The following is a 27,947-nucleotide window of genomic DNA, read 5'->3' as shown; positions in this document are numbered from 1 at the left end:
AATACTATTGTTCTACCACTCTAATAATGGATGAAAATATCCTGAGTATGTGTCAGTATAATACATATACACCTAACCTAGAGCAAGTAGGCAATATTATTTTGTTACCATCAACATGAAGTAAAAGAAAAATATATAGATTGTGAGACTGCGAAACCAATTGGAACGGGGAGGATACAATAGATCTGGATAAAGATAGTCTGATTTTTGGAGGTGGAATTGATAATCACATTCAGGGAAGTGAAAGTTCAGGTTTAATTATGAATGAAAAGGCTAACAGATATGTTAGAAATTATAAACTAGCATCATCTGAGCTGTTGTAGAAAAGTATCTACAGATTGGTGAATGTCAATAATGGAAGAACCAGATATGAGTTTGCGTGGAAATTGTGCAAGATGCTTAACAAATATGATCCAGAGAAAAATTGTTAGGTGAGGCAAATGTATGGAAACGTTTGAAGAGCCAAGGATAAGATTGGTGACTGGTGACCATCTTTAAAAATATATCTGTTTGTTTCAAACACAGCTACAGGAGAAGCGTCAAAAAAGATAAGATCTGTTGTGATATAAACCACAGACCTTTTATCCATGTGAACAAAAGTGCAGGGATCACATGATGCTCCTCCTACCATCTGCTCTTCCTTGGACATTGGTCACTTGTGTATTAGATGGCTGGTATGATACAAGTAAAATAAATACATCGAATCACAAGGTACGGTAATTGTGTTTGACAGGGAGAATATCGTACCTTGCCTGCAAAAATCTTGGCAACTACAAAAGGCTGCAAGGGGATAAAGTTTTCTGCATCTCTTTGCTGCCCTCTAGTGATCACTTGGTTCTTCCAGTTCAGATAAGAGACATCTATTCCAGGGGTGTCAAACTCACGTTGTCACAGGGGCGTCACATGACATATCGGGACTTTTTCCCCCCTTCGCTAAACCAAGCATGGGCGTGGCCAGTGTGTGATGCATCTGGCCTGTGGGCCAGGAGTTTGACAGCCCTGATCTATTCTAATCCCTTCTTGATTAATAAGCTAAATGATAAAATAGAATAGAATAGAATAGAATAGAATAGAATAGAATAGAATAGAATAGAATAGAATAGAATAGAATAGAATAGAATAGAATTCTTTATTGGTCTAGTGTGATTGGACACACAAGGTCTTGGTGTAAATACTCTCAATATACATAAAAGAAAAGATACATTCGTCAGGAGTCAAGAATCATAAGGTACAACACTTAATGATAGTCATAGGGTACAATAAGCAATCTAATCATACTAAGAAACAGTCAATGTAGATCATAAGGATACAAGCGACAAAGTTACAGTCATAGAGTCACAAGTGGGAGGGGATGGGTGATAAGGAGTGATGAGAAAACTAACAGTAATAGTAGTGCAATAGTAGTGATACTGGACAACTCGCCATCTCTCAATCTAATTTACGGCTAAGACTGGCGAGAATAATTGTGTCTATGTGCGTATGAGGATAGCGTCAGCATCATCAATAAGTCCCATTCATTGAACACACACATATATATATATATATATATTGAGAGAGACTCTTTGAGACTCCTTAAAACCCTGACCAGAATGCACGAAAAATGGTTCAGAAATTTTGCCACATTGAAGGCCTGACTCACACCCCATTTTTAGATCCATATTGTATTAATTTGTCTATCTTTCTAAGAAGAAAAAGCAATTTTAGGAAGTGATGACATAGTGAAATAAATAACTGAAAAATGCGTGCCAAAAATGATTACCATGAAATTTGTTTAGCAAAAAAATATTGTTAACGTTGGACATATGAGAAACTGAGAAGAACAGCAATGCGGTTCTCTACAAGCCCTGTACAGGTAGCTCTTGACTTACAGAAGTTCATTTAGCGACAGTTCAAAGTTACAACGGCATTGAAAAAAGTGACTTAGGACCATTTTTCGCTGTTATGACTTTTGCAGCATCTCCATGATCATGTGATCAAAATTCAGACACGTGGCAACTGACTCGTATTTATGATGGTTGCAGTGTCCCAGAGTCATATGAAACCCTTTTGCAACCTTCTGACAAGCAAGGTCAACGGGGAGGACAGATTCACTTAACAACCGGGTTACTAACTTATCAACTGCAGTGATTCATTTAACAACTGTGGCAAGGGAAAAAATGGGGCAAAACTCAGTTAACAAATGTCTCACTTAACAACAGAAAATTTGGGCTCAGTTGTGGTTGTAAGTCCAAGGAGTACCTGTACTCCTCGACCACAATTGAGCCCAAAATTTATGTGGCTAAGTGAAACATTGGTTAAGTGAGTTTTGCCCCGTTTTACGACTTTCCTTGCCACTGTTGTTAAGTGAACCACTGCAATTGTTAATTTAGTAACATGGTGGTTAAGTGAATTTGGCTTCCCCACTGGCTTGTCAGAAGGTCTCAAAAGTGGATCTCGTGACCCCAGGACACTGCAACCATCAGAAATACGAACCCAGTAGGCATGCATCTGAATTTTGATCAGGTGACCATGGGGATTCTGCAATGGTCGTAAGTATGAAAAATGGTCTTAAGTCATTTTTTTCACTGCCATTGTAACTTTGAACGGTCACTAAATGAACTCTTGTAAGTCGAGGACTACCTGTAGTTGAGTGTAGAGCAGATACTCCAAAAAAGGAACCATTTCCCCCCAATATAATAGCCCAGGCTAGAAAAATATTTTTAGATCAGAGTTGGGAAACAAATTACCCTCACAGTCCCCAGTGCCTGGACAAAGGAAAAAAAACAACAATCCTTGTTTTTCCCTCGGGAACATACAGGAGAGATAGTTAAGGGAAAATGGCTGAAGAGATGTAAAGGATCGATTCCAATGTTTAAACAACAATGATCACCTTGTATTTCAGGTTGAGCTCATATTTACTATTTGCTGGAAGTCTACATAACAAAATAAGTACAGGTCATCCTTGGCTTATGACCACAGCTGAGCCCAAAAGTTCTGTTGCTAAGCAAGGCAGTTATTGAGTCAACTAAAAAGATACTCCTTTGGTCTTTTTAGCTGCCAGAAAAAGGGAGTGGGGGAAAATAAGGCATTCCTTAAATGCTTAGATAATTATCCCGGCAGATCAAAGTTGTTGGAGCATAAGAAGGTTATTGGAAAGCACGATGGATGACTCTTGGAGATGGATGTGTCCCATTGGAGAAGTCACATCCAGGGGGTGGGGGGGAAGACCAGGGTCAAGGGGGAAATGTATGATGTAATTTAGTATTGGCTGCATCCAGCTAACACCAACATGGCCACTTCTAATAAATCAATTTTCTTTTCTCTTGAGATGCAGCTAGAGACTTTTGATTTGAATGGGGGTGGATTTGTTGGGGCTCTGTCATATTGTAGTTGTGCCTCATTTTAAGACACTTTTTGCTACAGTGTTTAGCAAATCATCCCAGTTGTTAAGTGAATCACATAGGTATTAAGTAAATCAGATTTCCCCCACTGACTTTGGTCGTTGGAAGCCAGCTGGGAAGATTTCAAATGGTGATCACATGAGCCCAGAACAGTGCAACTGTCATAAATACATGCCAGTTGCCAAGCATCCACATCTTGATCACATGATCATGGGAATGCTTTGATAGTTATGTGAAGACTGATCATAAGTTTTTTCAGTGCCACTCTAACTTTAAATGATCACTAAACTAATGGTTGTAAGTTGAGGACTACTTGTACATTTAGCTCAAGGTTTAAAGTATACTTTTGATCAATTTTCCATACCCTGTCAAATTTTGAAGTGCTTTTGCTGTTGCAGCCATTATCGCTTGTCAGCTTGCCAACGAACCATGGGGGAGGGAAGGGAGAGATGGAATGTAGGCTCCAGATATCAAGAAGACAGCCCTGAGAACCAAGGACAATTTGGTAGGTGTTTGCCAGAGCCAAAGACTTTTTCTCATAGCAATACAATGAGACTCAATTGGACAATGTGACCTGCTCTAATAGGGGGAGGGAGAATCTATACTTTAATTATATGGGTTTGTGCAGGAATTAGCTAGATCTGGTTTTGCCCTCATCAGTGCTGAAATGATGTACTCAATAAAGTTTTGCATAGAGAGATTAGATCATCTCGTCCGTGCTTGCTTTGGCTGGGTTTATCAGTCAGAATGTTGACATATACTGCATGATGATGGGCATCAACTATGGGCATCCCTGGGAGGCCACAATTGATATATTGTGGTCCCTAATTGGAAGGCAGTGTGGTCTATACCTCCACAAACTGACTTTCATTTTCAGTGTATTTAAAAGCATATTGCTGTCGAACTCTCTAAGTTGGGATACAGTTTGTACATAAATATTCACCTACCATGACAAATTGTTCTTCCATTTCCAGTAAATCCATACTTGCATTCACAGATATCTTTGCCATCTTTTTGTACACATGAGGCATTTGCATGGCAAGTAGCACAAATATCAAAGATTACATCTTTGGTGTTTTCTGCAAAAAGCAAAACAAAAGGGGGGACTGTTAAATTAAGATGGGAAAAACAGGGAGAACCTGGCAAGAATAGAGAAGAAGAGAAAAAGCAGGCATATATTTTTAAATGCATTAGAGTAAAATGTTTTAAATTGTTGGAATTTTTAGTGTTCTGTACACTGCTTTGGGCTCAATGAAAAGGAGGATTTAATTTAATTAATAAATAATAAATAAATAAATTTAATTTAATAAAGCAGTAAGAGAAATGCAACCAATATTTAATTAGCAGACACACAAGGAAGATTCTCAGATCACATAAGGAAGATTCTCAGATTAGGATTGTCAGATGAGGAGGTTCAATCCCTCATAGGCCAGTTGCTTTATCGCAATCTAAGTTATTTCATAAGGCTGTTGTAAGAATAAATCATATCGTGCTACTGACAGTTAGTAACAATACAATACACTGGGTTATGATCTTTAAATCTGAAATCAGCAATCAGCATGCCAAAAGACTATCTGGATATCCATACCAGATTGGATTAAATTGTAGTCCAACACATTTGGAAGAAGGATGATCTACACCAGTATTTCTCAGACTTGGTAACTTCCAGATACGTGGACCAACTCCTAGAATTCCCTAGCCAGCATATCTGTTGCTGAGAATTCTAGGACTTGAAGTCTACACATCCAGAAATCACTAAGATTGAAAAACAGTATCAGATTAAAAGGTGTGCACCCAAGGAATCATTAGACTCGGCTAAAGAAACAAGGAAGGGAGGGGATTTTGGCATCCTAGGTTAGTGAGCTGCAACTCTCAGCATTCTTCACTACTAAGTAAACTGGCTTGCCAACTAACTGGAAGCGCCCCATATAAATCTTGCAAACTGGGGAAGGTTTGCATAACATATGTAGAAGAACATTTTGCAACTTGGCATGAAGTGCTGAGTGGCATCCACCCACTTTTTAGCATGTAGGAAATAACGTTCAATGTTTGCAAGAAGACAACATCCTCTTTTGGGAGATGTTGGGCAAGCTCAATGGTTCACAAACATCTCTCTCTCTCTCTCTCTCTCTCTCTCTCTCTCTCTCTCCCTCTCTCCTCTCCCTCTCCCTCTCCCTCTCCCTCTCTCTCTCTCTCTCTCTCTCTCTCATAGTTTGCCATTGCTGTATTTGGGGTTTCTTTCTATCAAGATTAGGGTCCATCATGTGAAAAGGGGAACACTGTTGAAACAACTATCGTATTTTGTAATAGTATTTTTACTATTGAACAGAAGGATGCTTGAAAATTAGGGGAAAAATAAAATCAATATGTCATAAAAATGTTATGAAAAAGTAGAATTCATTCTGGGGCTATATTTGTTATATAGTATATCACCCAGATGGCTTTTCCCTCTAAACAACAGAACATCTGATGCTTCCTTGAGCCATTTATTCTTGTGCATTCTGCACATGACCAGAGATACTTTCTCGGCATTATTCAGTCAGACAGAGGGGTAGGCAGATGACTGGCCTTCACAACACATCTGGAGGGCCACATGTCAGTTGTTCTATCTATTCTAGGGACTTGCTGCAGCCCTGCTTAATAACAACAGAATTGGAAGGGACCTTGGAGGTCTTCTAGTCCAGGGGTCTCCAACCTTGGCAACTTTAAGACTTGTGGACTTCAACTCCCAGAGTTCCTCAGCCAGAAGGTGGCTGAGGAACCCTCTGGGAGTTGAAGTCCACAAGTCTTAAAGTTGCTAAGGTTGGAGACCCCTGTAAACTAGTCCAACCCCCTGCACAAGCAGGAAACCCTATACAATTTCAGACAAATGGCTGTCCAATTTCTTCTTAAAAACCTCCAGTGTTGGAGCACCCACAACTTCTGGAATCAAGCCACCGATTAATTGTTCTGTCAGGAAAAAAAAAATATTTTGCCACCTTGAGCTAACTTGCCTCAGCCTTTCTACAGCATGTTGAAAAAAAAAAGCCGTAACCATAACGAATAATACTTCTATCAATATTAACAGTCCAAGGTGTTTCAAAAAACAACCTGGAGGAAAGAGAGGGGGAGAGGAAGGAAGAGGGAGAGAACGAGTGGGATACGGAGAGAGGGAGGGAAAGGGAGAGAGAAAAGCAGCAAACATTTCGTCAAAATTGTTCCCTGGCTCCGCCTGTAATTGCCAAACCCGGTTTCGGATGCTTCAAAAGCCAGGATCTTGGCGCGGGAGCGGTGCTCCGAATTAAACTCCAAGTCGAGCCGAAGTGCGGGATTCGACGCTAAGTCTCCAGTCAACCCTTACCCCGTTTCTTCTTTTCCTCCGAAGAGCGGGTCAGAAGCAGGAGCGTCCACAAGACCAGCAGCGGGAACTGAGGATGCCGACGGGCCCGCGCCGCCCCAACACACCCCGAGTTCATGTCGCCTCCAGCAGCGAGGGCTCCCGCCTCAATTCGTCTTAGCTCCGGGAAGCCCTGTCGGAGGAGAGGCCCGGCCTAGGCGCGGTCACCTTCTACTTCTTCCTCCCCCGGCTCCAATCTGTCTTCGCCCCCTTCCTCCCGCCGGTTGTCACCCTTGTGGGTAGCAGGAAGGAAGCGCTCAACACCCGCCGAGCGTGAGAAGTTGGTTGGCGGGACCTTTCCTGCACCTTACATCGGGTGCAGCAACAGAGACCCCGAGCTTCCTGGCATCTGAATTGCTCCCCATCGCCACCCAAGTATCCCTTCACGGGCACTCTTCCGCTTCCCTTTTAGGGCCTAGGAACCCCCAAACGACCTTCATTGTTACCCGTTAGGCTGCAGGAAAAGCATTTTATAGTGTGCAGAATGGAAGATGTAGGAAGGTGAGCACACCCGCATTCCCCACTCTGCCCATGGCTGCCTTAGTAGGCCGAGAATTGGCTGCACTGTGTTGCTGTTGTTTTTTAATAGGATCCATTTGCCAGGCATTTGAGATTCAAAGTCTTTTGAGGGGTACATCAATACCATTTCTGAAGTGAGAGAGTGTTGGAGCAGAGACTATTGGAAATTCTCAGCTTTTGTCAAAATTAATCAGCTGGGAAAAAATAAGGACGAAGCTCCACAAAAAGAAAGTTGCAAATATAATATTAGTTATGTGAATTCTCCCTGGACACCAGCTAAGGGTTTAAACAACAAAATACCCTATCTTGATCTTTCAGTTCTGGACTATTTTTCGATAGGGTCACTCTATCCAAGTGGCTGTCCTGATAAGAGTATCAGTTGACTTTACAAGGGAGTAGTTACTTTCAACTAGCAGCCAGAAAGAAGATAGTATACTGGTTTCTTGTATGATTTCATACATTTCATTGCCATGTGAGTTTTCTTTTTCTAGCAGGTACTGTAAACTCTTTTCTTGTTCAGATAGAGAATCACACATCAAAAATATATGTTAATATAGTCAGGAACTTTTAAAGGTTTGGGGAGTATTACTAGCTTCCTTATCCCTTTCTCCAGAAGGTGCAACTGATAATACAATAGTATGATTTAGAGCAGAGTTTTCAAACTGAGCAAGAAAACAGCACACACTGCCTTGCGTGTTAAAAACCCACTTTCAATAGTGCAGTTCTAATCCAATGAAAGAGAATGGAGGATTCTGATGTAACACAAATAAACAACTTTGAGGCTTCTAATGTAATTTGCTGATGGATCTCTTGCATTGCCTTTGGCAACATTTTCTCCCTTTACAAGCTGGAAACAGTTTTTGCATTTACTTTTTACAATTAGTTCCTAAATATAGCTCATATTGACAAGGAATAACCTTTACCTGTAGAGATAGAGGCAACATTAGTCACACTAGGAAAACGAGAGCAGAAAATTAACTCCACAGTTAGAGTAGAATTACACTTTATTGAGATAGGATATAAACTCGGAATTTTCAAGTCTTACTGCTGTACTTCTTCAGGAATTGGAGAGGAGGAGAAGACAGGAAGGCATTTGCCTAAACCTCTTCTGAATGTTATTTTGTTTCCTAGGTTTTAAATGCTTCAGCGCCCTTGACTAGGTAACAGTTTTTACATATTTCTGCCAAGGTTACCTCTCTTATTCTCTACAGGTTATTATTCTCTACCTGAGAAGTAGCTGTCCAAGAAGGATCTGCCTACAATCAGTTTTGGCAGAGGCATTCTGTCACTTCCTGGATGGTGCAGCTAGGATTTTGCTCAGTGTCAAAACCCAAGAATTCCCCAAATAATTCAACAAAGTATGAGATGGAGTTACAAACTGACTCCCCAATCTGGCCTTGCATATTAATATGGTTTAGTCAGGTGTCTATGGAGATTCTCAATCATCCAGGTTATGGTTGTCCCAAAGGTGCTTTTTCAAGAGGCAACTAGACTCTGTGTTTTCTTTGAAGACATTTCACTTCTCACCCAAAAAAACCTTCTTCAGCTCTCTCTGTATGGTGGGGAAAGTTTTAGTCAGGTGGTTGTCTGGAACAATGTTCCAGATAAATCTATAAATTATACCTTACTTTCTTGCTTAGGTGCCGTTAAGCCAGTGCCAACTCTTAGTGAGCACGTAGATTTTTCTCCCCAGGAGGATCTGTCCCCAACTTGATCCTTCAGGGGTTCCAATGGTGCATCTGTCTCAGGGGTAGCTGAGTCTGTACGCTTCACTTTTAGTTGCCTTCTCTTTTCTTCACCTTTCCCAGCATTATAGATTTTTCCGGAGAGCGAGGTCTTTTTATAGTGTGTTGGAGGAATGAGGTCTCTGAAGTATGATAGCTCTGGATTGATTTGTTCAACGATCTGTTTTCTTAGCTATCCGTGGTATTTTCAGGCATGATCTCCTGAGCACCAAAGTCCATAAAGCACCAACCCACTTTCTATTCTGCTTCTTCAAATGTCCAACTTTTGCTTTCACAGACCGTCACAGGAAAAAGTATGGATTTCAGATTCTCATTTCACTTGGAGCTATTTTTTCTACACCCAAGTGCTATTCCACTGTGAGCATTGGACTCCCTTTTACACCTGTAGTTCTGATCATGTTTTTTATTTGTTCTACATCTTGAGTACGGAAGTGGTTGTAACATATAGGACAGAGGAAGGAGAGAGAAGAAAAACTTTATCAATGTACTTAAAAATAAAAGCAATAAAATAATGGTGTGAAGAGGCACTTGCAAAACCACTAGGTCCAAGGTTTCAGAGTCTAAATGGAAGGGTTGATTTCCATATTTGAGGAGGACCAGTTCACTGGGCGGAGGGGGAGTGCTTACTCTGCTACTCAACTACAACTCTCAGCAGCCTCAGCCAACCTGGCTACCATTAAGAGATGTTGAGTGTGACAATTTAGGAACATTAGATGGTTCTAATGTATGTAATGTCATTAATGTATGTAAATGACAGGAAATGGCCATAAAACTGGTCTTTGATGGTCAGAATCGGCTGTTATGAATTGGACACTATCCCTCATGTTTTCTTTCGCTTTGTCTTGAAAAAAATTATAAATTCCACATGCCACAAACTAGATAATGGCTTTTGTAGCCCCATCCTGGTGAAAAGTTCCTGGAAGGGCTCCTTTTCACAGCCCAGAAACAAGGGGATATGGGTGGCAAAGAAGTGATCTGGTGTAACCAGGGGTGAGATTCAGCTGGTTCATGCCAATTCAGCCGAACCGGATGTTAAATTTACATCTGGTTCACCAAACCGGTAGTTGAACTGACCGGCTGGCCCCGCCCACCCAGGAGTCTCCATGTGGCCAGTTTTGGATGCAGGGAAGTGCAGGGCAGCGGTGGGATTGAGCCAGTTCTCACCAGTTCGGAAGAACCGGTTGTTAACTTTCTGAGCAGTTTGGTGAACTGGCTGTTGGAAGAAATTAGGGAAGAGAACTGGTTGTTAAATTATTTGAATCCCACCACCGGTGCAGGGTCCACACGGAGGCTCTGGGAGGGTGAAAAATGGCCCTCCTGGAAGTTTCAGAAGTCTGGAAACGGGCCTGTTTCCAGCTTCTGGAGGGCCTCCGGAGCCCAGGGGAGGCTGTTTTTGCCCTCCCAGAGGCCTGAGGGAAGCCTCTGGACTTTGCGGAAGGCGAAAAGCGGCTCTCCTGGAAGTCCTGGTAGGCCATGCTCACCATGGCCACACCCACCCAGCTAAGGGCAGAGAAACGGTTGTTGGGGTTTTTGAATTCCATCTCTGGATGTAACTTGGTGGGTGAGAATGTTTTGCTTGGACAGTGGATTTTTTAAAAAGGAGTTCAGGAGAATTGACCGATGGCAACAACAGTGCTTTCCAGTGAGGATGGAAGTAAGGGCAGAAATTGCTGTGGTGTTAGATGGCAAGAGAGAGATCTTTGCTTGAGAAGATGGTAGTGAGGAAAATTAGAACTCCCCCCTTTCCTTGCTCCTCAAGGCCTTGACTTTCCTGACAGCAGGAAACCACCTTCCCACCAGGCTTGATGGCCTTACTTTGGAGATATAGCAAAAGGAGCAGTTTCCCCATTTTTTAAAACATTTTTGCATATTCTATTTTCCTTTTATTTTTCTACCAACTAACTACCCCACTCCAGTTTCAGTAGAACATTCCATAAAGCCCTCATATCCTTCATCAATGCTGTTAGAAATGAAACACAGCCCTTTTGTATCGTGTCATGACATATTGCACTGGAGCAGAATTATTTTACTTTGCTAATGCTAACCTGGGGGTACCTTTATGTGTCTCTTCATTAACAGAAATGCCTGGCCAGTGAAAGATTCAATCCAACCTTCCAGAGGTGCATGTTGAAAGGTCTCTGAGGGATCCTTGGTACTCTCTGAACTTGGTTGTTTTCTTGCAGACTTTTCATTATCCAAACTAGGTAACATCAGAGCTAGTAAGGAATGGTTCAGTTTTGCTCAGAGGTCCCTATAATAAGTAAACACTGGTCATCTTGAAATCAGTCTTGGGAGAGCTTCAGCACTGAAATCTGCAGAAAACTTTTTCTTCAAACATGATCACAGTCTCATCTTCAAAAGAATAATAAGAGTTTAACAATATCTCTTGTGCCCTTCTACATTTTATGTTCTTCCAAGCAAAAACAAACTTAACGGAAAAGGCGTAAATCTCTACACTGCAAGCAACCAAATAAATATGAAAGACGTGAACGGCTTGGGCAGTGGTTGCCTTTAAAAAAAAAATGTAATAAAAATTATTCTTCTCCAACTCAGATAAATGGAAGTGAGCACAGAGCGTCAGTGAATACAGATTACCCATTCACAATGGAACTTACATTTATTTTTATACGCTTTGCTGTCACTTGCTTCCTGCTGAAGGGCTGAGATGAGAACAGCGGAGCATGATGGAGGACTGCCATTGTGCACATGAAATAGAGAGCAAATACTGTCCTTCTGGCTTGGTTGTAATCAGATTAATTAACAATTGCCTCCTGGTTTGCTGATTAGACAACCAGGCAAGGATAAGCAATAAAGTGTGCTGGAGCAGATAGAAATGAAAAAGTGTGTGTGTGTGTGTGTGTGAGAGAGAGAGAGAGAGAGGGAGGGAGGAGGGAATTGCCTGGAGTCTTCCCATCAACATGTTTCAGTGGTTATTGTGGTGCTCGGGCATTTTTCCTGTAATAACATTGACCGCAAAGGGAATATGGCACCCCATATAATATTAAGCAACATCTCTCTTCCATGGACAGAGTTTATTGCTTAGCATGCAGCTGTTGGACTAAATTGATCTTAAACTGTAGAAATGGCCATTAACTGAAATCAGCACTCTACAGGAAAAAGGAGGCTATTGATGCTACAGTATATAGGAATATTAAGCAAAGCCAGACGCAACAGCAAAGCTATTAAGAATCTTCTCTTATAGCCCAAGATGAGAATGCATGGCAAAAGTTAGAATAAACACTGGGACAGCTGGACAAAGCATTTCAAATTTCCTCCTCTCTGTTTTCACCAGAGTTCTTCCTCTCTCTCTCTCCCAGAGCCTGGAGAGATTATTTTTTTAAATGATGCTGATGCAGGAACTGTAACTATAGAGACCTCTAATAGCCTCCCCTAACATGTACTGTTTCAGAATTAAATGCAAGAAATGGTCATTTCCCTCAGTATTGCTATACCTGCTATCTGTGGGACCCCGATGTCTGTTCTGAAGAAACTTCAGTTACCTAAGCCTCCGACAGTTAGTCTCCTTTTCAACTATCATTATTTTAAAAGGCGTATTACATTTTAATATAGCTATATGCATCTACACAGGTAGTCCTCAACTTACAACCATTTGTTTAGCAAGCATTCAAAGTTATAACAGCAGCAAAAAAAAAAAAGACTTAAAACTGATCCTCACACTTTCCAGCCAGCTTCCAAGTCAATGGAGGAAGACGGATTTGCTTAACAACTGCAATGGTTCCCTTAATGACCATGGAAAAATATGTTAATAAATTGGGCACAACTCACTTAGGTAAGGGAAATACTGGTCCCAATTATGGCCATACCTCAAGGATTATGTGTATTTTTTTACTCTTAGTTTAGCTTAAAAATTAATTAAAAGAAGAAAAGGAAAACTCGTGTCAATCGTTAGTGTTCATCTTCATTCCTTTTGTGTCTTTCTTTTTTCTTTTTGTAAGATTAAGATAGCAGAAATTGATGGCTGTTTGTTACATTGTAAGATGCTTTGGAATCCTTTCAAACAGACGGAAATTCTGCAAATCAAAATTTAGCCAGTCTGGGAAATGCTGCCCTCCACAACCCATGAATATAAATGTATGTGTCTGTCAGTTAGGTTCATTTTTTTACCCATTTTCTCAATTAATCATTGTTTATATATATTTTTTCATCAATTTGTTTTAAAATAAATATTAAATAAATACTACTAAAAATGAATATGAAGTAAGGAAAAGAAAAAAGACATCAAAAGGAAAGGTGAAAATTTCAAGAAAGCAAAAAAGTAATAGAAAAATAGAAATTAAAAAGATACATAGAAGTAGCTTCTGATCTTCTTTATAGGGCATTCATTTCATTTTTTTTCTATGTGCAGGTGAAAGCACATACATTTATTGAAACCAATACTGATTCAAGGGCTGTTCACTGAACTAACTAAATGAGTGGCCTTTCATTGAAATCAGCAGCAGAGCCGTAGTACGTCATTTGCCTTAAGAGAATATACAGAACTATAATCTATCTAACTCAATGTTGTTTGGACAACATCTTTTTTGTAGAGTGGGGCTTTATGGCTGGAAATTTAAGTAAAGAAAATCAGAAAGCCAAGGGACGAATGTCACTCTTGTATGTTGACTCGTTAACCTCTCAAGTCTTTAAAGACAACACCGATATTGATCTTTTGTGTTTGGTGAAACCAAAGGCAGCAGGCAAGCAGACGTTGATCAAAAAAGCATGGGGAATAAGGCCCATGGTCTCAAGAGGACTGCCATCCTGCCACATTGGCCATGCTTCGCCAGATGCCAGTCTGCCATAAGCGATAGGAGGAGGGAGTTGAAGGGGGGGCTTGTAATAAGGGGAATCCAAACTATTCTTCATACCGTCCTGAGAACCGCTGGCCGTTCTGAGGTCATGGAATGGAATGTGAGATCATCCAACCCACCAAGCAGGGACTGTTACCAAAAAGAAAAATAATAATAATGATTTGAATGCAATTGGACGCTTTGAGTTAACCAAGGGAAAGATGGAGAGAGGGGAAAAGTTATCCAGATGCTTTGGGGGCAAAACTTCAGGTCCTGCTTTGCTACTCTGTAACCACTTGTCGTTAGTAAAATGTACTTTAGCTAACAATAAGAGTCGAGAGTCTTTCTTCTCTAACTGACTGAGTTGGGACGGCTGACAGATGGCTTTCATTTATTTATTTGTGCAAATAACTCAAGGCAGCAAACGTATTTGACACAATGTCCTCCTCCTATTTTCCTCACGACAACCCTGTGAGGTGAGTTGGGCTGAGACAGGACTTGAACTCATGGCCTCCCACTTTCTAGCCTGGTGCCTAGACCAAACTAGCTCTCAAAGGGATCATTGCTACTCCAATAGAGGCAATTGATCATGCTAAATATAGAAATATCCTCTTTTCAACATTCTCACAGATGATGCCTTGTCTCTCTGGAGATTTTTCAAAATGATGTTGGGACAAAGGGCACACGTGTGCAAAAAGAAGATAATTCATCAGTTTTATCTTCTGATATGTACTTTGCATATATGTTGAAAGTGCAAACACTTGTATAATAATTTATCAAGGCTTGAACAGCTGAACTAAAACAGAAACCATGGCTTTGTCCTCTTCTCAAAAAATGGTGTGCATGAACTTTGCCAGAACAAGGGCTATATTGCAGAAGTCCCCAGTTCATTGTCTGCCACCTCTCGTTTTCTGCCACCTTGGACAAGCTCATTCAGAAAAGGGCCCCACTATCTAGAAAACACTGATGCACCTGAAAACTCCCAATTGACTACTGGACAAACTGTGGCCTTTTGGGGTCATCAGAGATATTTCCTTACCTAAACAGGAAAAAAATGGGTTTATTTTCGAATCATTATAAATCTGTAATATATGCCCATAAGTGCCATTCCCATTCTGTCTGACACACACACACACAGAGTTTTAAATCGTATCTATAATGATAAGTTTGGCTTGGTATGGTGTGTGCATAGCTCTGCTCTGCAGATGCCGTTCAGAGAGGAGGGGATGGGAGGGAGGCAATGCTCAAATTGGTGGAGGGACTGCTGTGGTACATGCTGGGAAAGAAAGTACATGGTACTCGTGAGCACAGAAAGGCAGCAAGTAGGCTGCTGGTGGATCTGTGCATGTGTGGGAGCCCAAGATGTCTGGGGAGAGAGGGCACTAGATCCATGAGAGAAAGGGGGTTGCTTGTATGTATGGGTTAACGTCAGAGAAACCCAGGAAGGAAGCGAAACCTTGCCAGCTTCCCTAGCGACTTTCCTTGTGGGAATGTGACTGTAGTCAACAGGATTAATGGACCCCAGACATTTTGTTGTATTGTCTAAATTACCCCATTTTAGGAACCTTTGATTCAAAAATTGTTGCCCTATGATAAACCAATTTGCTCAAATTAAGGTTACAGACAGGAGTTTTAGTAGTATGTAAATAGCCCAGGCTAAGCGCCTCTTCCCTTAACTGTCCCTGCAGGTATGTGGGTGGCTAACTTTAAAGCTAACGTTACCAACTCCAGAATTAGAGGAACAATAGTGGATGCATTCAAACTGGATGATCCAACGTTGCAATTTAATCCCCACCCTCATTTTCATATAATATGCAGTACGCCATTGGAAGTTATTTAGGGACCTTAGTCATAGAACGTTGACAAAAGGGAAATAGAGGTCTATTCCAGGGGTCAAACTTGCATCATCACGTGACGTATCATGACCTTTGCTAAACCGGGTGTGGCCGTGGCTAGTGTGTGACACATCCGGTCTGTGGGCCGCCAGTTTTACAGCCCTGGTCTATTCTTTTTTAAGTTTGCTAAACTTCCATAGCCTTCTCACAAGTTAAAAGAGCCAATATACTGTAACTGCGCAACTTATGACATCACATCACTGCAGCTCTCATCAGGAACCTCCTGTACAGGGTAATTATTGCCCCATCGTGATTCAGCTTTCCGATGTCATTCTCAGAGGTAGAAAGAGCAAAGACTCTTCACTGGGTCACCTAGTAATTTCAGGATAGGATAGAATTTCAAGGATCAAGTTACAACTAGTGAATTAGGAAAGAAGTAAAGCATTTACATCAATGCAATTTGCAGCCAAAGCTACTTTTAAATGGTGGTCAAGATACCTGTGCAAGAGCTTGGAGATAAAATAAAAATGTTGAGAAAAGAGATAATGGGATGTGCTGGGACAAAATGTATTTGCTGCATTTGCACCAGGATGTCACTCCACATATGCCATCATTGCAGTCTCCTGTGTCCACTGCTGGATAATGCAATGGCATTTGATAAAATTCCTAGCTTGCTCATCACTGCTATCCGTGAACCATTTTTTGCAAATGCTTTCATGACCTTTGGAATATTGATATAATAAATTAACCAGCTATTCTTATCTACTTTAACAATTTGCTGCTGTGGTCTAGCAGCAAATACAATTGCATGACCTTGGTCTAGTGAAATGGCAAACCAATCTGGTGTCCAAAGAGAGAGGGGCGAGCTTTTAAGATCATCTCTGTTGGGCTTTAATCTAATGTCAATGCAAAAGAAAGATCTGCTCTATTTTCCTCCAGCCACTCCCCCAAATGAAAGAGATTAGAATTAAGAGGTTGGCAATGGTATTCTGACTTGATGAAATGAACAAGGACAAAACAGTTTAGAATATTTTTTACTCGTGATAAAATGTTTTCTGGCTTGGGGTGGCAAGTGATAACTTGTAGCTGATGAACTATGTGCTGTTATACTTTCTCTGCTAAGTCTGTTAAGTAGGTTCAGATGGCTAGACGTGTGTGAACTAAACTGGATAACTATTTCTTTTAAGAGTATTTGTTCCAGAATAAATTAAAACAAACCAGTAAATTGCTTGTCTTACATTATATATTACTTTGTATAAGGTGGTTCTGTGAAAACATGATTTTCAAAGACTTGAGACAAAACCCAAAGAGAGCAAGTATAGATGGCCAATAGAAGAAAAACACAAATAAAAGAGACAGACATTAGCTTAACAATTAAAAAGGGAAATCTAAAGTAATAGACAAGAACGCAGAAAAAATTGAGAGTACAGATGTCATGACATTTATTAAGAGGCATGCTACAACTAGAGTTTTAGAAAAAAGAGTTAGGTAGATACTCAAGTAATAATCAGCAAGTACACAAAACTTAAAAGAAATGGAATAAAACGGCAGTGTACAGAAATTCAAATTAACCATGCACTACACAGTTAGAAAATAGGTTTCTTTAATATTTCAACTTCTTTGCATTTATAACATCAAGTCATTTCAACAACACGGAATCCTTTCTCCCCTCCAATGCCACAAGCTGCTTAACAAACAAAAGCTGGTACTGTTGCTTATCAAAATATACAAGACAATTGATGTTCTTTTTATTAATAATATAAAAACCATTTTATACTTGTTCCCAAAAACCTTTTTTTTGCCAGGTAAAAAAATGTTGTTACAAATATTTACAGCATTTTCTTGTGTTAGATGAATATTTTTACAAACTTAAAAGGGGATTTGTGAACACATGAAAAATTAGGGAATGTCTGGCTCCTGTAACTGTGTGCCTTTATTTGTCTGAATACAGTATTAAATATCCACTCACCCTCTTCCCTTAGACCATTTTATTTGGTTCACATTTTAAAAAAATCTTGTCTCTTGTTCATCACCAATAATCGCATAAAAGGCCACTTTACACGGAGTCTTTCAAGAAAAAAATACCTCAAGGACAGAACTGGCAAGATGTTTCAGTAAAACCAGAGCAAGCAATCTTTGGTCATTGCAAATGAGGTGACAATCTAATAATGCAACATTTTGTTTGGTCAGCAACCGTATGTTGAGAAAGTGGGAGGCTTGTTTGTCCAGAAATTGGAGAACGAATTGGAGAAGAATAAAAACACAATTACAGAGATGAATTAAAAGTTTAACTGATTGGGTGTTTTCCCCCTATCCTCACTAATGATGCACATTAATCCAAGAATGGGAATTTCTGCAAGAGCTTATTTATAAAAGAGGAAATATGTATCCTCCTCTCTGATTTATTATTTTCCAGGTTAAAACTTACTGTGAGAAATGTAAAGCCAGATGTCTTGAACTCCTGTATGGTACAACATGATTCATGTTACAATGTAGACAGCAAAAGAGCTATAAACTGACTGAAACAATAAGCAATCAACTGCACATAAGGACATTATATGTTCATGGGTCATTTGGTATTTTAGTCTATATAAATACACATTTCCTTGAACACAAGAGTGCTGATTTTAAAGACTGAAAAATTTAGCAAAAATAAAATAAAATAAAATACAGAAATCTACTGAAGGCACATGAACTTTGGTCCCATTTTGTTTTTTTCTTTGTAAAACCCTGAAATTAAGATTTACGAAGCTTTTGTTTTTTTAAAAAATAATTCCTAATTGTTAAGGTTTGCTTTAAAAATTAAGAACAGTTTCATATATTACATACAGATTTTTGCAAAGACAATTAGGAGTTTGTTTGCTTCAAAAACGTTATGTGTGCAAAATGTCAACAGTTTGCAGCACAATTCAAATCTGGCAATTGTAATCAAAGTTACCAGTCCACAAAAGTGTCAAGGCGAACAAAATGGCTTTCATACAGTTACCTACTCAGGTCTGCTCCTTTGAAAATAGCAATATATATCTGAGCTGTTGTTGTTCTAGTATATATATTCCAGTATCTACACACTATATATTTGCTATTCCCAGAAGTATCACCATGATTTTCCTTGGATATACTTAAATAGGCAGCAATGGATTTGGCTCACAAAATGCACCCCACGTGCTAAACTTTAGAGCAAGTATCCATTGCAAGTGGAGCCTTTCGGTCTGAAAGAAGAGGTGCTACACCAGGTGCGTCAAACTTGCATCGTAACAGTGTTGTCGCGTAATGTATCACAACTTTTTCCCTTCACTAAACCAGGCGTGGGCATGGGCGGTGCATGATGCATCCAGCCTTCAGGCCACAAGTTTGACACCCCTGTGCTACACAGACAACTCAAGGCTGCTTTTAAAAACATAGGCACAAAGAGCCTACAGAGTATCCTTCAAACACAGTTAAGAGTACGAAAGGTGAGAAATGGGAAAGGCAACCAAGTTAGGGCAAGGGTTCAAATTAATGTTGCTTTGATATTCAGAAACCTGCAAACATGTTGGATAGAAAAAAAATTGTGGCGCAATACTGAAGTTAAACCACATTACAATTTGGGCACATATATATACCAATTATTATTAAACACAGAATGCATGGTATGAAGAGACTGCAGTAAGAGATTGCAGCTCTACCAGCATACTGCAGTTATCCTTCCCAAGCCAGTTTTGAAAGAAAAAAAAAAGGTCTATTTTTTTTCCTAATTTATAGTCAAATATAGCCAGTTTGCATTTCATTGTTAAACTATTATGGCTTTACCTTTCGGAATAAAAATCCCAAGAACTGTGGATGATTGAAAACTTGAGCCAATACTATTTCAAATTAGACCAGGTTTGAACCTGGTTGTTTCTGAAGGCATTTTAGCTCTGATGCATTGCTATCAGATGAGGAATGTGCCATAATTCCCAATTTAAAAAGCATTTCCATCACAAATGTTGATCTATGGAACTGCAAATCCCTCTTCATAAGAGGTGCTAATCGGTTTACTAAAAGGGCACCATTGCTACTTCTGTTATGTATAAATATACCCTATGCATTGATTTAAAACCTTCAATTTTTCAACCCAAATACTAGAGGCCTTATATGAAAGTTTGTTACTTCAACTGCACTTCCAAAGGTTTTGCGAGGGCCACAGTGCTTTACAGCTTAACAGAAAATAAAGGTTACGGCAACCAAAATTGATGAGAATGATGAAATAATTTGGAAAATTAATTTTCTATACTAGGGTGCTTTATAAGGCAATATCTGCAAAAAATTATGTTACCGAATAACCACATCCTTAATTAAGCCACTTACTATTCTATGGTAACATTATTTATTTCTAATGTTCTGCAGCAAAGGAGTAAAAGGACAAGAAAATGGTAGTTATCTGTTTTTATCTTAATCCAAATTCAAGAGGTTGCCTTCTAAAACATTCCACGGGAGGAGAAAATTAAGCTAACTATTGCTATAAATGGAATTCCTGTTTTAAATGCAAAGTTTGTACTGCCATTTCTTATATTTGCAACTCATGGAAAAAATAAGCTTGCCAAGTAAAATCAAACTCAAAATGTTAAACACACATACACTACAACCATGATTTATACAGAATATAAGGTAATTATGATGAGACCTCCCTAAAAGGATATATCCAAAATAAAATCCAAAACATTTGCCAGCATATAACTATAATTGTAGGTCTAAAAACTCAAAACTGGAAGTAGGAAATTTTATAGAAACTATGGTATTTTTTTAATCTTAAATTGACCATTTATTTCTCTTAACTCTACAAAGTTGTTTAAGATTAGTAAAATCAATAAATTAAATGCTTGCAATGTTTATCAGCATAAAACATAAGGTATTTCACATAATACACATGCGCACACACACACTCACACACAAAACTCTTGATATTATACATGTTAATGCTCAGTCTTATTTTTTCCTGCTTCAGTTACATTCATCAAGTCCAACCACATCCCCCTCTGTAGCAGCATTAAACACATGGTGACCAAGCCTAAACGTAATTTAGCAAGTAACAATACAAGGCAAATTTATTGGTTCTCTAATCCAAGTAGCTATTTAATGGCTTATGGGGCTGTCATCCTAAATATACTTATTTTGAGCCATAGTCCACTAAAATTGATAGAATGAAAGGGAAACACTAAGGCTCATGTGGCATAACAGAATCAGGCACTCGTTTTAATCACTTTGCTAAATTAAGAAAATATGTTGCTACTCTAGAGTTGGCTTGTTTTAATAGACTTATTATTTTCAAACAGCTGCAAGTCATAGCTAAAATGGAATCAGATCTTCCTGGACACTAATGTAGCTTTACATGAAGAAACATACATGTTGACAAAACACATGCTAATCAAGTGTCCAAATTGTGATTATCAACAAACTATCTTCCACGCACAACTATACAAATTTAAGGCAGCCAGTGTCGCACTGCGTATCCTTTCATGCTACAGCAATGTTAAGTAAGAAACTTGCATTTCAAAGGTAACTTATAATTTTGTCATTTTAAAGGAGTTTAGAGATTGATCTAAAGCTGTGAAATTCTTTTTGCCAAGCAAAAGCTGGTATTCACAGAACAACCTAACCTACTAAACATTCCAAAGACAATGAGCACACTTCATATTATCACATTCTATTTCTTTTTCTAAATCTTTGTCTCCATTTTCAAATCAATGGAAAGGATTAACCATCCTTATTGATGAGAGGAATATTTTATAAAACAATGCATTTTTTTTTCAGTAGACGTAACATCTTGAGACCCCTCTAAAAACATTGTATTACAATCATAGAAATAACTTGAGTATACCTATATTTCACAAAAAAATAGTTAAGATTGCATCTCTCTCTCCAAAAAGGAGTGAACATTCAGTCCTGAAGTTTTGACATTTGTGAATGCAAGCCCATCTGCACCAAGCACAACAAGCCCATTACTGTTGGGTGAAAAGAATCCTGAGGCAAAATATTCTCAGAGTCAATAACTCAACTGTTAGATATCAACCAGAAACTGAGAACATTTTCTAAAGCCCAACAAGGGCACCACTCAACTGCAACCTCTAAAATATTGTGAAGAGGCCTAGAAGCAGGAGCACTGAGTTATCTTCGTTCCCAACCTACCCACCCCTATACCAAAGCACCAAAATCTGATTTGACTATTACTTATTAAAAACATCTTTAAAATCACCAAATGTTTAAAAACTAAGACAAAGGGAAAAAATTTCACAAAGCCACAATACAGTTAAAGATACTTCAGATAAAACTCTAAACTATTATATCATTATAAGCACATAATAAGGCACATAAGAAATTAAGTAAATACACAGTAATTCTTATTTAAGTATTAGAGATTATAGTGGTACAAAAAACCCTTGAGGTTTAAATTTTATATGTTTAAAACAAGACCTTACCAAAAAATAACCTTTCTAAAAATTTGTCAAACCATATGACAGACCTGATTTTTTTTCCTTAGGAGTGTAAACAATTATTTTTCTGAAAGAAATGTACAAAACTTGAAATCAGGACATATTTCTTCTTTCATTTTCTCCAATTTCTTATTACACTTCATCCATAGTAACAACAGTTATCTCTCACACTGTGATGTAATGCCTAGTTAGAACTGTCAACAAATTGACCTTAGGACAATTTACCTGTGTGGGTTACATAATTAATTGGATATTATATTACTCCAAGGAGAAATAAGGCACGGCCTTTCCTCCAAAATTTTCAATAGAGAATGATTAAAACATTAATTAGTAAAAAAAACCTATTCCCACCAAAAATATTTTGATTATAACTGATGTATAAAATAATTTGCCAAAATTATTTTTAAAACATTCCATCAATCACATTGTTTGACAGAGAACACAAATATTGTCTGGGAATAAAAACTTGACTATGTTCCTGAAATCACCAAAAAGAAAAAAGAAAGATGGGTTCTACTAAAGAAGATAGATTATTAACAGAAAATTTTGTGGAGGACTATTTGCCATTACAGCAAAAGATAAATCCATGATTTGTTACAATGTCTAGAATTACACATGAACCACACACGTTTCATTGTTCAAAGATGCAGCGTTGGTTTGGCCTGTTACAGTCTCTGCCTCAAATTTTACTGGAACTATGGGCACACACGTTGAACTCCAAAAGGTCCTCAATGCATCAGATTCAGATTGTAGATTTAGAAAAGGAAACTCTGAGGTGATGATTTTCTCCAAGATCATGATTATGAAGCTCAGTAAGGGCTTGGATTGCTTCTTCCACAGTGCCCAGTTGGATAAGAGCCATTTTGCGGTCTTTTCTAGAAGCAAAAAAGTAACAGTTAAGTACATTTATTGATAGTGCACCATCCTTACTATCACAACTTTTACATTCTGCCTATATGGTACTTATTTTGGAAAATATTCAGAGGGACTTCATTCTGCTTACATTGCAAGATAAAAACAACACTAAAAATCTTGGTTGTTACTTAGACTCTGATTTTTTTCTTCTTCTATGTCAGTGTGCTAAAAACTTGCTACTTGTTAATTCTGTTAAAGCAAATACTTTTCAGCTACAGCTTCTCAGTTTTATGCTTTTATTTTCAGGAAAGGAAATTCAAAGATACAGTCAAGTTTTTAATTTTATGTAACCATAAAATGTTTCTTTCTTTCCCCAACAGAGATCAATCAATCATTATTTCAATATCATATTATCTTTTCATATCCTTATAGATGACAAGAATGCATTCTTTACACAAAGTGCAGAAACTTACGGAAAGAATTTGAAGGCTTTCACAATACATCCAGTACCAGCAAAAAGATTCTTCAGGTCATCAACAGTGATAGAAGGCCTGTAACATGGAATTAAGTATCCAACATTAGCAAATATATACAAAATACAAGTAAAACATCTTTTTTGAAAATAGCATGGTCCTGGGTTGAACTTCTTTATACAGACACAAAACTCAATTTCATGCTCCTTTTTGTGTTCTATTCCATATCTTATGCTATTCTACATTTTCTATATACCATATATACTCGAGTATAAGCCGAGTTTTTCAGCCCATTTTTTGTGCTGAAAAAACCCCCCTCGGCTTATACTCGAGTCAGATTCCCCTCTGAAAAAAAATATGGTGTGGAGCTCCAGAGCTGGGCAGGCGCTTCCCTGCTTCCGTGTTTCCTTTGCAACTTTTAAGCATGGGGGTAATCGGAAGCAGAAAAGTTCTTGCATGAGGATATATTGTTTTTTCTTTTTTAAATTGTTTTTAGGGGGGGGGGGGAAAGACCCACCGCCATGTGAGAATGCTCAGACACGAAATCTATGTGCCCAAAAATAAGTGTGTGTGTGTGTGTGGGGGGGATTTTTAACAGAGGGAAGATGTAGGGAGAAGGCAAAAGCAACGGAAGATCCTTCTGGGGAAACTGAGGGGGAGACTCACCCTTGGTCCAGATGAGCCCCCTTCCCCGCCCCTAAGGAAGCAGAGGCAGCCAGCAAGGGCAGGCAAGCCCCACTTCAAGGACTCCGTCCGTCCTCGCTCCCACCCACCCAAAGCCACGAAGTCCCCCAATCGCGCAGCCCAGAATCGCCCTCCCCTCGGGGCAGCAACGACGCCCGGTGTTTCCCGAGACAAGAAGCTTCGCCGTGCAATGAAAGCGCCCTGGCTCTAGGCTCTAGGCTCAGAAAACGAGAGCCGAGGTCGCTTCGGCTCCGCTCAGCTTCGTTTCCTCAGCCCCAGCTGCTTTCAGTCCGCTCGGGAGGAGGGGGAGGAGGTGGTGGCGGCTGCTCGCGTTGTTTTCTGAGCTCTAGGCTCATAAAACAACGCGAGCCGAGGTCGCTCGGCTCCGCTCAGCTTCGTTTCCTCAGCCCCAGCTGCTTTCAGTCCGCTCGGGAGGAGGGGAGGAGGTGGTGGCGGCTGCTCGCGTTGTTTTCTGAGCTCTAGGCTCATAAAACAACGCTGAGCCGAGGTCGCTTTCGGCTCCGCTCAGCTTCGTTTCCTCAGCCCCAGCTGCTTTCAGTCCGCTCGGGAGGAGGGGGGGGAGGTGGTGGCGGCTGCTCGCGTTGTTTTCTGAGCTCTAGGCTCATAAAACAACGCGAGCCGAGGCTCGCCGGCTTTGCTCAGCTTCGTTTCCTCCTCCTCCTCCCGAGCGGACTGAAAGCAGCTGGGGCTGAGGAAATGAAGCTGAGCAGAGCCGCGAGCGACCTCAGCTCGGCAGCTGTTTTATGAGCCTGAGAAGCTGAGCGAGAGCTTTCATTGCATGGCGGAGCTTCTTGTCTCGGGAAACACCGGGCGTCGTTGCTGCCCGAGGGCGATTCTGGGCTGCGCGATTGGGGGGACTTCGTGGCTTTGGGTGGGTGGGTGGGTGGGAGCCAGGACGTTGACTTTAAGCGCTGCCGACCAAGTGTTTCACAAATACCAGTGGGACCTCCGTCCACCACCACCCCTCCCTCTTTTGCCTCCTTCCTTCTGATCAATCAGGTTTTCCCAGTATTTGCTCACAGCTGCGTGCTAGGCGTTGAACGCGGGGATTTCTGATTCCCCTTACACGCGCGTGGATATGCCGCGGGGCGTTTTCTTCCGCCCCACGGGCAGAGAACACTGACTTTCATGATAGTGAGATCATTTCCCAAATTAATTGATTCACTAACCCAAAAGAAGAAGATGTTGATGACAGTGGGAGGCACGAAAAAAGCAAGAGCCGTTCTTATGATCTCTCTCTCTCCCGTAATACAGTCAAGCCCTTTCCAGCATGCGCGATCCGCCCTCGCCACTTTGCACCTTGCAAATGCAAAAAACCTGGGATTTTGCATTTGCAAGGTACAAAGCTGCAGCGGCAGATCGCGCGTGCTGGAAAGGGCTTGACTGTATTACGGGGAGAGAGAGAGAGAGAGATCATAAGAACGGCTCTTGCTTTTTTCTTGCAAGGGAGAGAGTGACTCCTGCCTTCCACTGTCATCATCATCTTCTTTTGGGTTAGTGAATCAATTAAACCTTTCATGATAGTGATATCGTTTCCCAAATTTCCCTTAAATCAGGGAAGAAATCACAAAAAAACCTTTGGACTGAGAATAAGCCTGTTCCTACGATGCCATTTTTGTTCACTGCAGTGTGAAAAGTGTGAAAAAACACACTTCTTTTTCTTCATCTTCTTGTTCCCTATTTACTGGTCTCTTTCAAAGAGGAAATTGTGAACATCAAACTTATTCTCAACTGTCCTAGTGAAAGTTTTTATTGGTATCTATTTTTATTTTTGAAATTTACCAGTAGCTGCTGCATTTCCCACCCTCGGCTTATACTCGAGTCAATAAGTTTTCCCAGTTTTTTGCGGTAAAATTAGGTGCCTCGGCTTATATTCGGGTTGACTTATACTCAAGTATATACGGTAGTTTTTCCCCCCTTTTAATTTTCTCAATTTTATTTTGATTATCTCATCTCAATTCAAATCATATTTATACTTTTGTCTGTTCTGTTTCAATTTCATACTATCTTTTCTCATTACACAAATTTTCTCCTGTAGTTACTAATTGGAGTATGACACCTTTATATCTTTTAATTACATCCATTCAACTCTTATTTAAACTTCAGTATATACCTTAAGGTTATGACCTTCAATATAATACATAATACATAACTTCCAATCGAATTCTGCTTGGAACGTTCTTATAATACACACTATATTCTTTAAAAAAAAAAAAAGATTGTAAATATATGTAATTATAAACCCTCATTCCATTCCAGTTCAGTTCTATCATTAATAATCATTAAAATCTTAACCTCTTTAACACTTCTTTTCAATTAAATATCATACTTCCTTAAAAACATATATAAGCTCCATAATTAATTTTTCCCTTATTTCTCTTCACGTTTTATAAATCATTAAATATACCTTTTATTACATTTATTTATTAACAAGCATTCCACTGAATTACGATAACTATTTTATCAGACATTTTAATCATATATTGTTTCATACTTTCTAAAATTATTTCTGTTTCTAATATAACCATACTATCTTATGTACCTTTGCAGAATCCCTTTTTCCATTAAATTTTCACCCATTATCTCTAAATAGGCCCTGTTTCTCTATATTTTGTTTCTGTCCTTTATGATTTCTTTTCCTTTCTTTCTTCCCTCTCATCTTCTCCCTCCCCTTTTTACCCCCTTGTCTCTCTACTTCTAATTCTCTCTTCTGCATTTCCCTCTTCTGTTGCTTTCTGATTTTATACTTATTTTTCACTCTATTTTTTGGGGGGAGTTGTTTTTCCCAATCTTAAACTTTCCATTCTCTTTCCCCCCTTACTTCCCCCCTCATCTAAGATTACTTGTTCATTAAAGATGGCTTCTTCTTTGTCACAATCTTCTTGTTCTGCAGGCATTTCTTGTTTTTTCTCATAATTCCAAATCTTCATTTCTAAAAACTGAAATACGAAGCCAAAAGAACCTCTCCCTCTTGTGCATCTTCTTTGTACTTTTTAAGTTCCATTTTCAGTTCTTCTAAAAGTGGAGCCATTTTAAACAGTTTTAAACAACCACCCGATTGATTTTAGTCATTCAAAACAATCACCAAGAATCCAGAAATCATCAAGTAATCCAGATAGTCCCGAGTTATATCTTCTTATTTATTTATTTTTTTGACTTTCTCTTCCAGGGGTTTTTGTTGCAATATTTCAGTTAGAATGTATCTTTTGGAAGTCTTGTTGAGATTTTGCTGTAAATTCTTTTTTAATTCCAGGCAGTCTCCTCCCTTCCAGATCCTGCCCTTTTATTCTTTTTCTCTCCTTTCCTGTTTTCAAAAGCTTTTAATTATCCAGAAATCTTTATTATCCCTTTGACTTTTTATTTTCAGCATTAAATGCCTATTGATGTCAAAGTGGATTTTTTTCCAATTTCTTACTTAAGTCTCTTAGCTGTCAGTATAGGAAAAGGAGAAAAAAACACCAAATCTTTTCCCTTTTCTCTCTCCTTCACAGCTTAAAAATCTACTTAGGGAACAACGTTATTGTTTTTTAATAGTTTCAATTCCAGGGTACCTTATTTGTTGCTTTTGCTGTTTGACCCGGTCAACCAAAACTTTCTTCTCTTATCTTCCTCCTGCACATTCTTTTCTGGTCGAGTTCTTCTTTGTTGTGGCCATTTCTGACCACCGCTGCAACTGCCTTCGGGAAAGGGAGTAATGGCCAGCTGGGGAGGAGAGATGCGGCTCTCCTCAACCCTGCAGGCAGTCTCCCCCCTCTTCACCACCTCTACGGGGTGGCTTAGTCCCGAAACCAGCCGGCTCGGGGCGCTCCAGAGGCGAGCA

At 39.5% G+C, this 27,947-nt stretch overlaps 2 protein-coding genes across 6 annotated transcripts in view; both read right to left on the bottom strand.

The window, feature by feature from the left end:
- The window catches only part of SUSD1 (sushi domain containing 1), a 34,961-nt gene extending 28,000 nt beyond the window's left edge, over positions 1 to 6,961 (bottom strand). For all 4 annotated transcript variants that reach the window (XR_015747992.1, XM_026672310.2, XM_087957584.1 and 1 more), the window contains exons 1-2: positions 6,721 to 6,961; positions 4,328 to 4,459 (exon numbers count right to left, since the gene is read on the bottom strand). Coding sequence is in view for 3 of the 4 variants with exons in the window: in XM_026672310.2 (XP_026528095.2) it covers positions 4,328 to 4,459; positions 6,721 to 6,835 (247 nt within the window). In the remaining variant the exon portion in view is untranslated. The remainder of the gene's footprint in view (positions 1 to 4,327; positions 4,460 to 6,720) is intronic.
- A 10,270-nt stretch (positions 6,962 to 17,231) lies between these two features.
- PTBP3 (polypyrimidine tract binding protein 3) overlaps positions 17,232 to 27,947 on the bottom strand; it is a 69,607-nt gene continuing 58,891 nt past the window's right edge. For both annotated transcript variants that reach the window (XM_026672313.2, XM_026672311.2), the window contains 2 exons: positions 23,423 to 23,500; positions 17,232 to 22,969 (listed from right to left, as the gene is read on the bottom strand). In XM_026672313.2, coding sequence (XP_026528098.1) covers positions 22,837 to 22,969; positions 23,423 to 23,500 — 211 coding nt within the window. In that variant the 3' untranslated portion in view covers positions 17,232 to 22,836. The remainder of the gene's footprint in view (positions 22,970 to 23,422; positions 23,501 to 27,947) is intronic.

This window comes from Notechis scutatus, chromosome 2 (genome assembly GCF_049901735.1).
Source record: "Notechis scutatus isolate UNSWTSFEM ecotype Mainland chromosome 2, rNotScu1.2, whole genome shotgun sequence".
NCBI lineage: Eukaryota > Metazoa > Chordata > Lepidosauria > Squamata > Elapidae > Notechis > Notechis scutatus.
The sequence above is the reverse complement of the archived record's forward strand: the minus strand, read 5'-3'. Positions and strand labels throughout refer to the sequence as shown.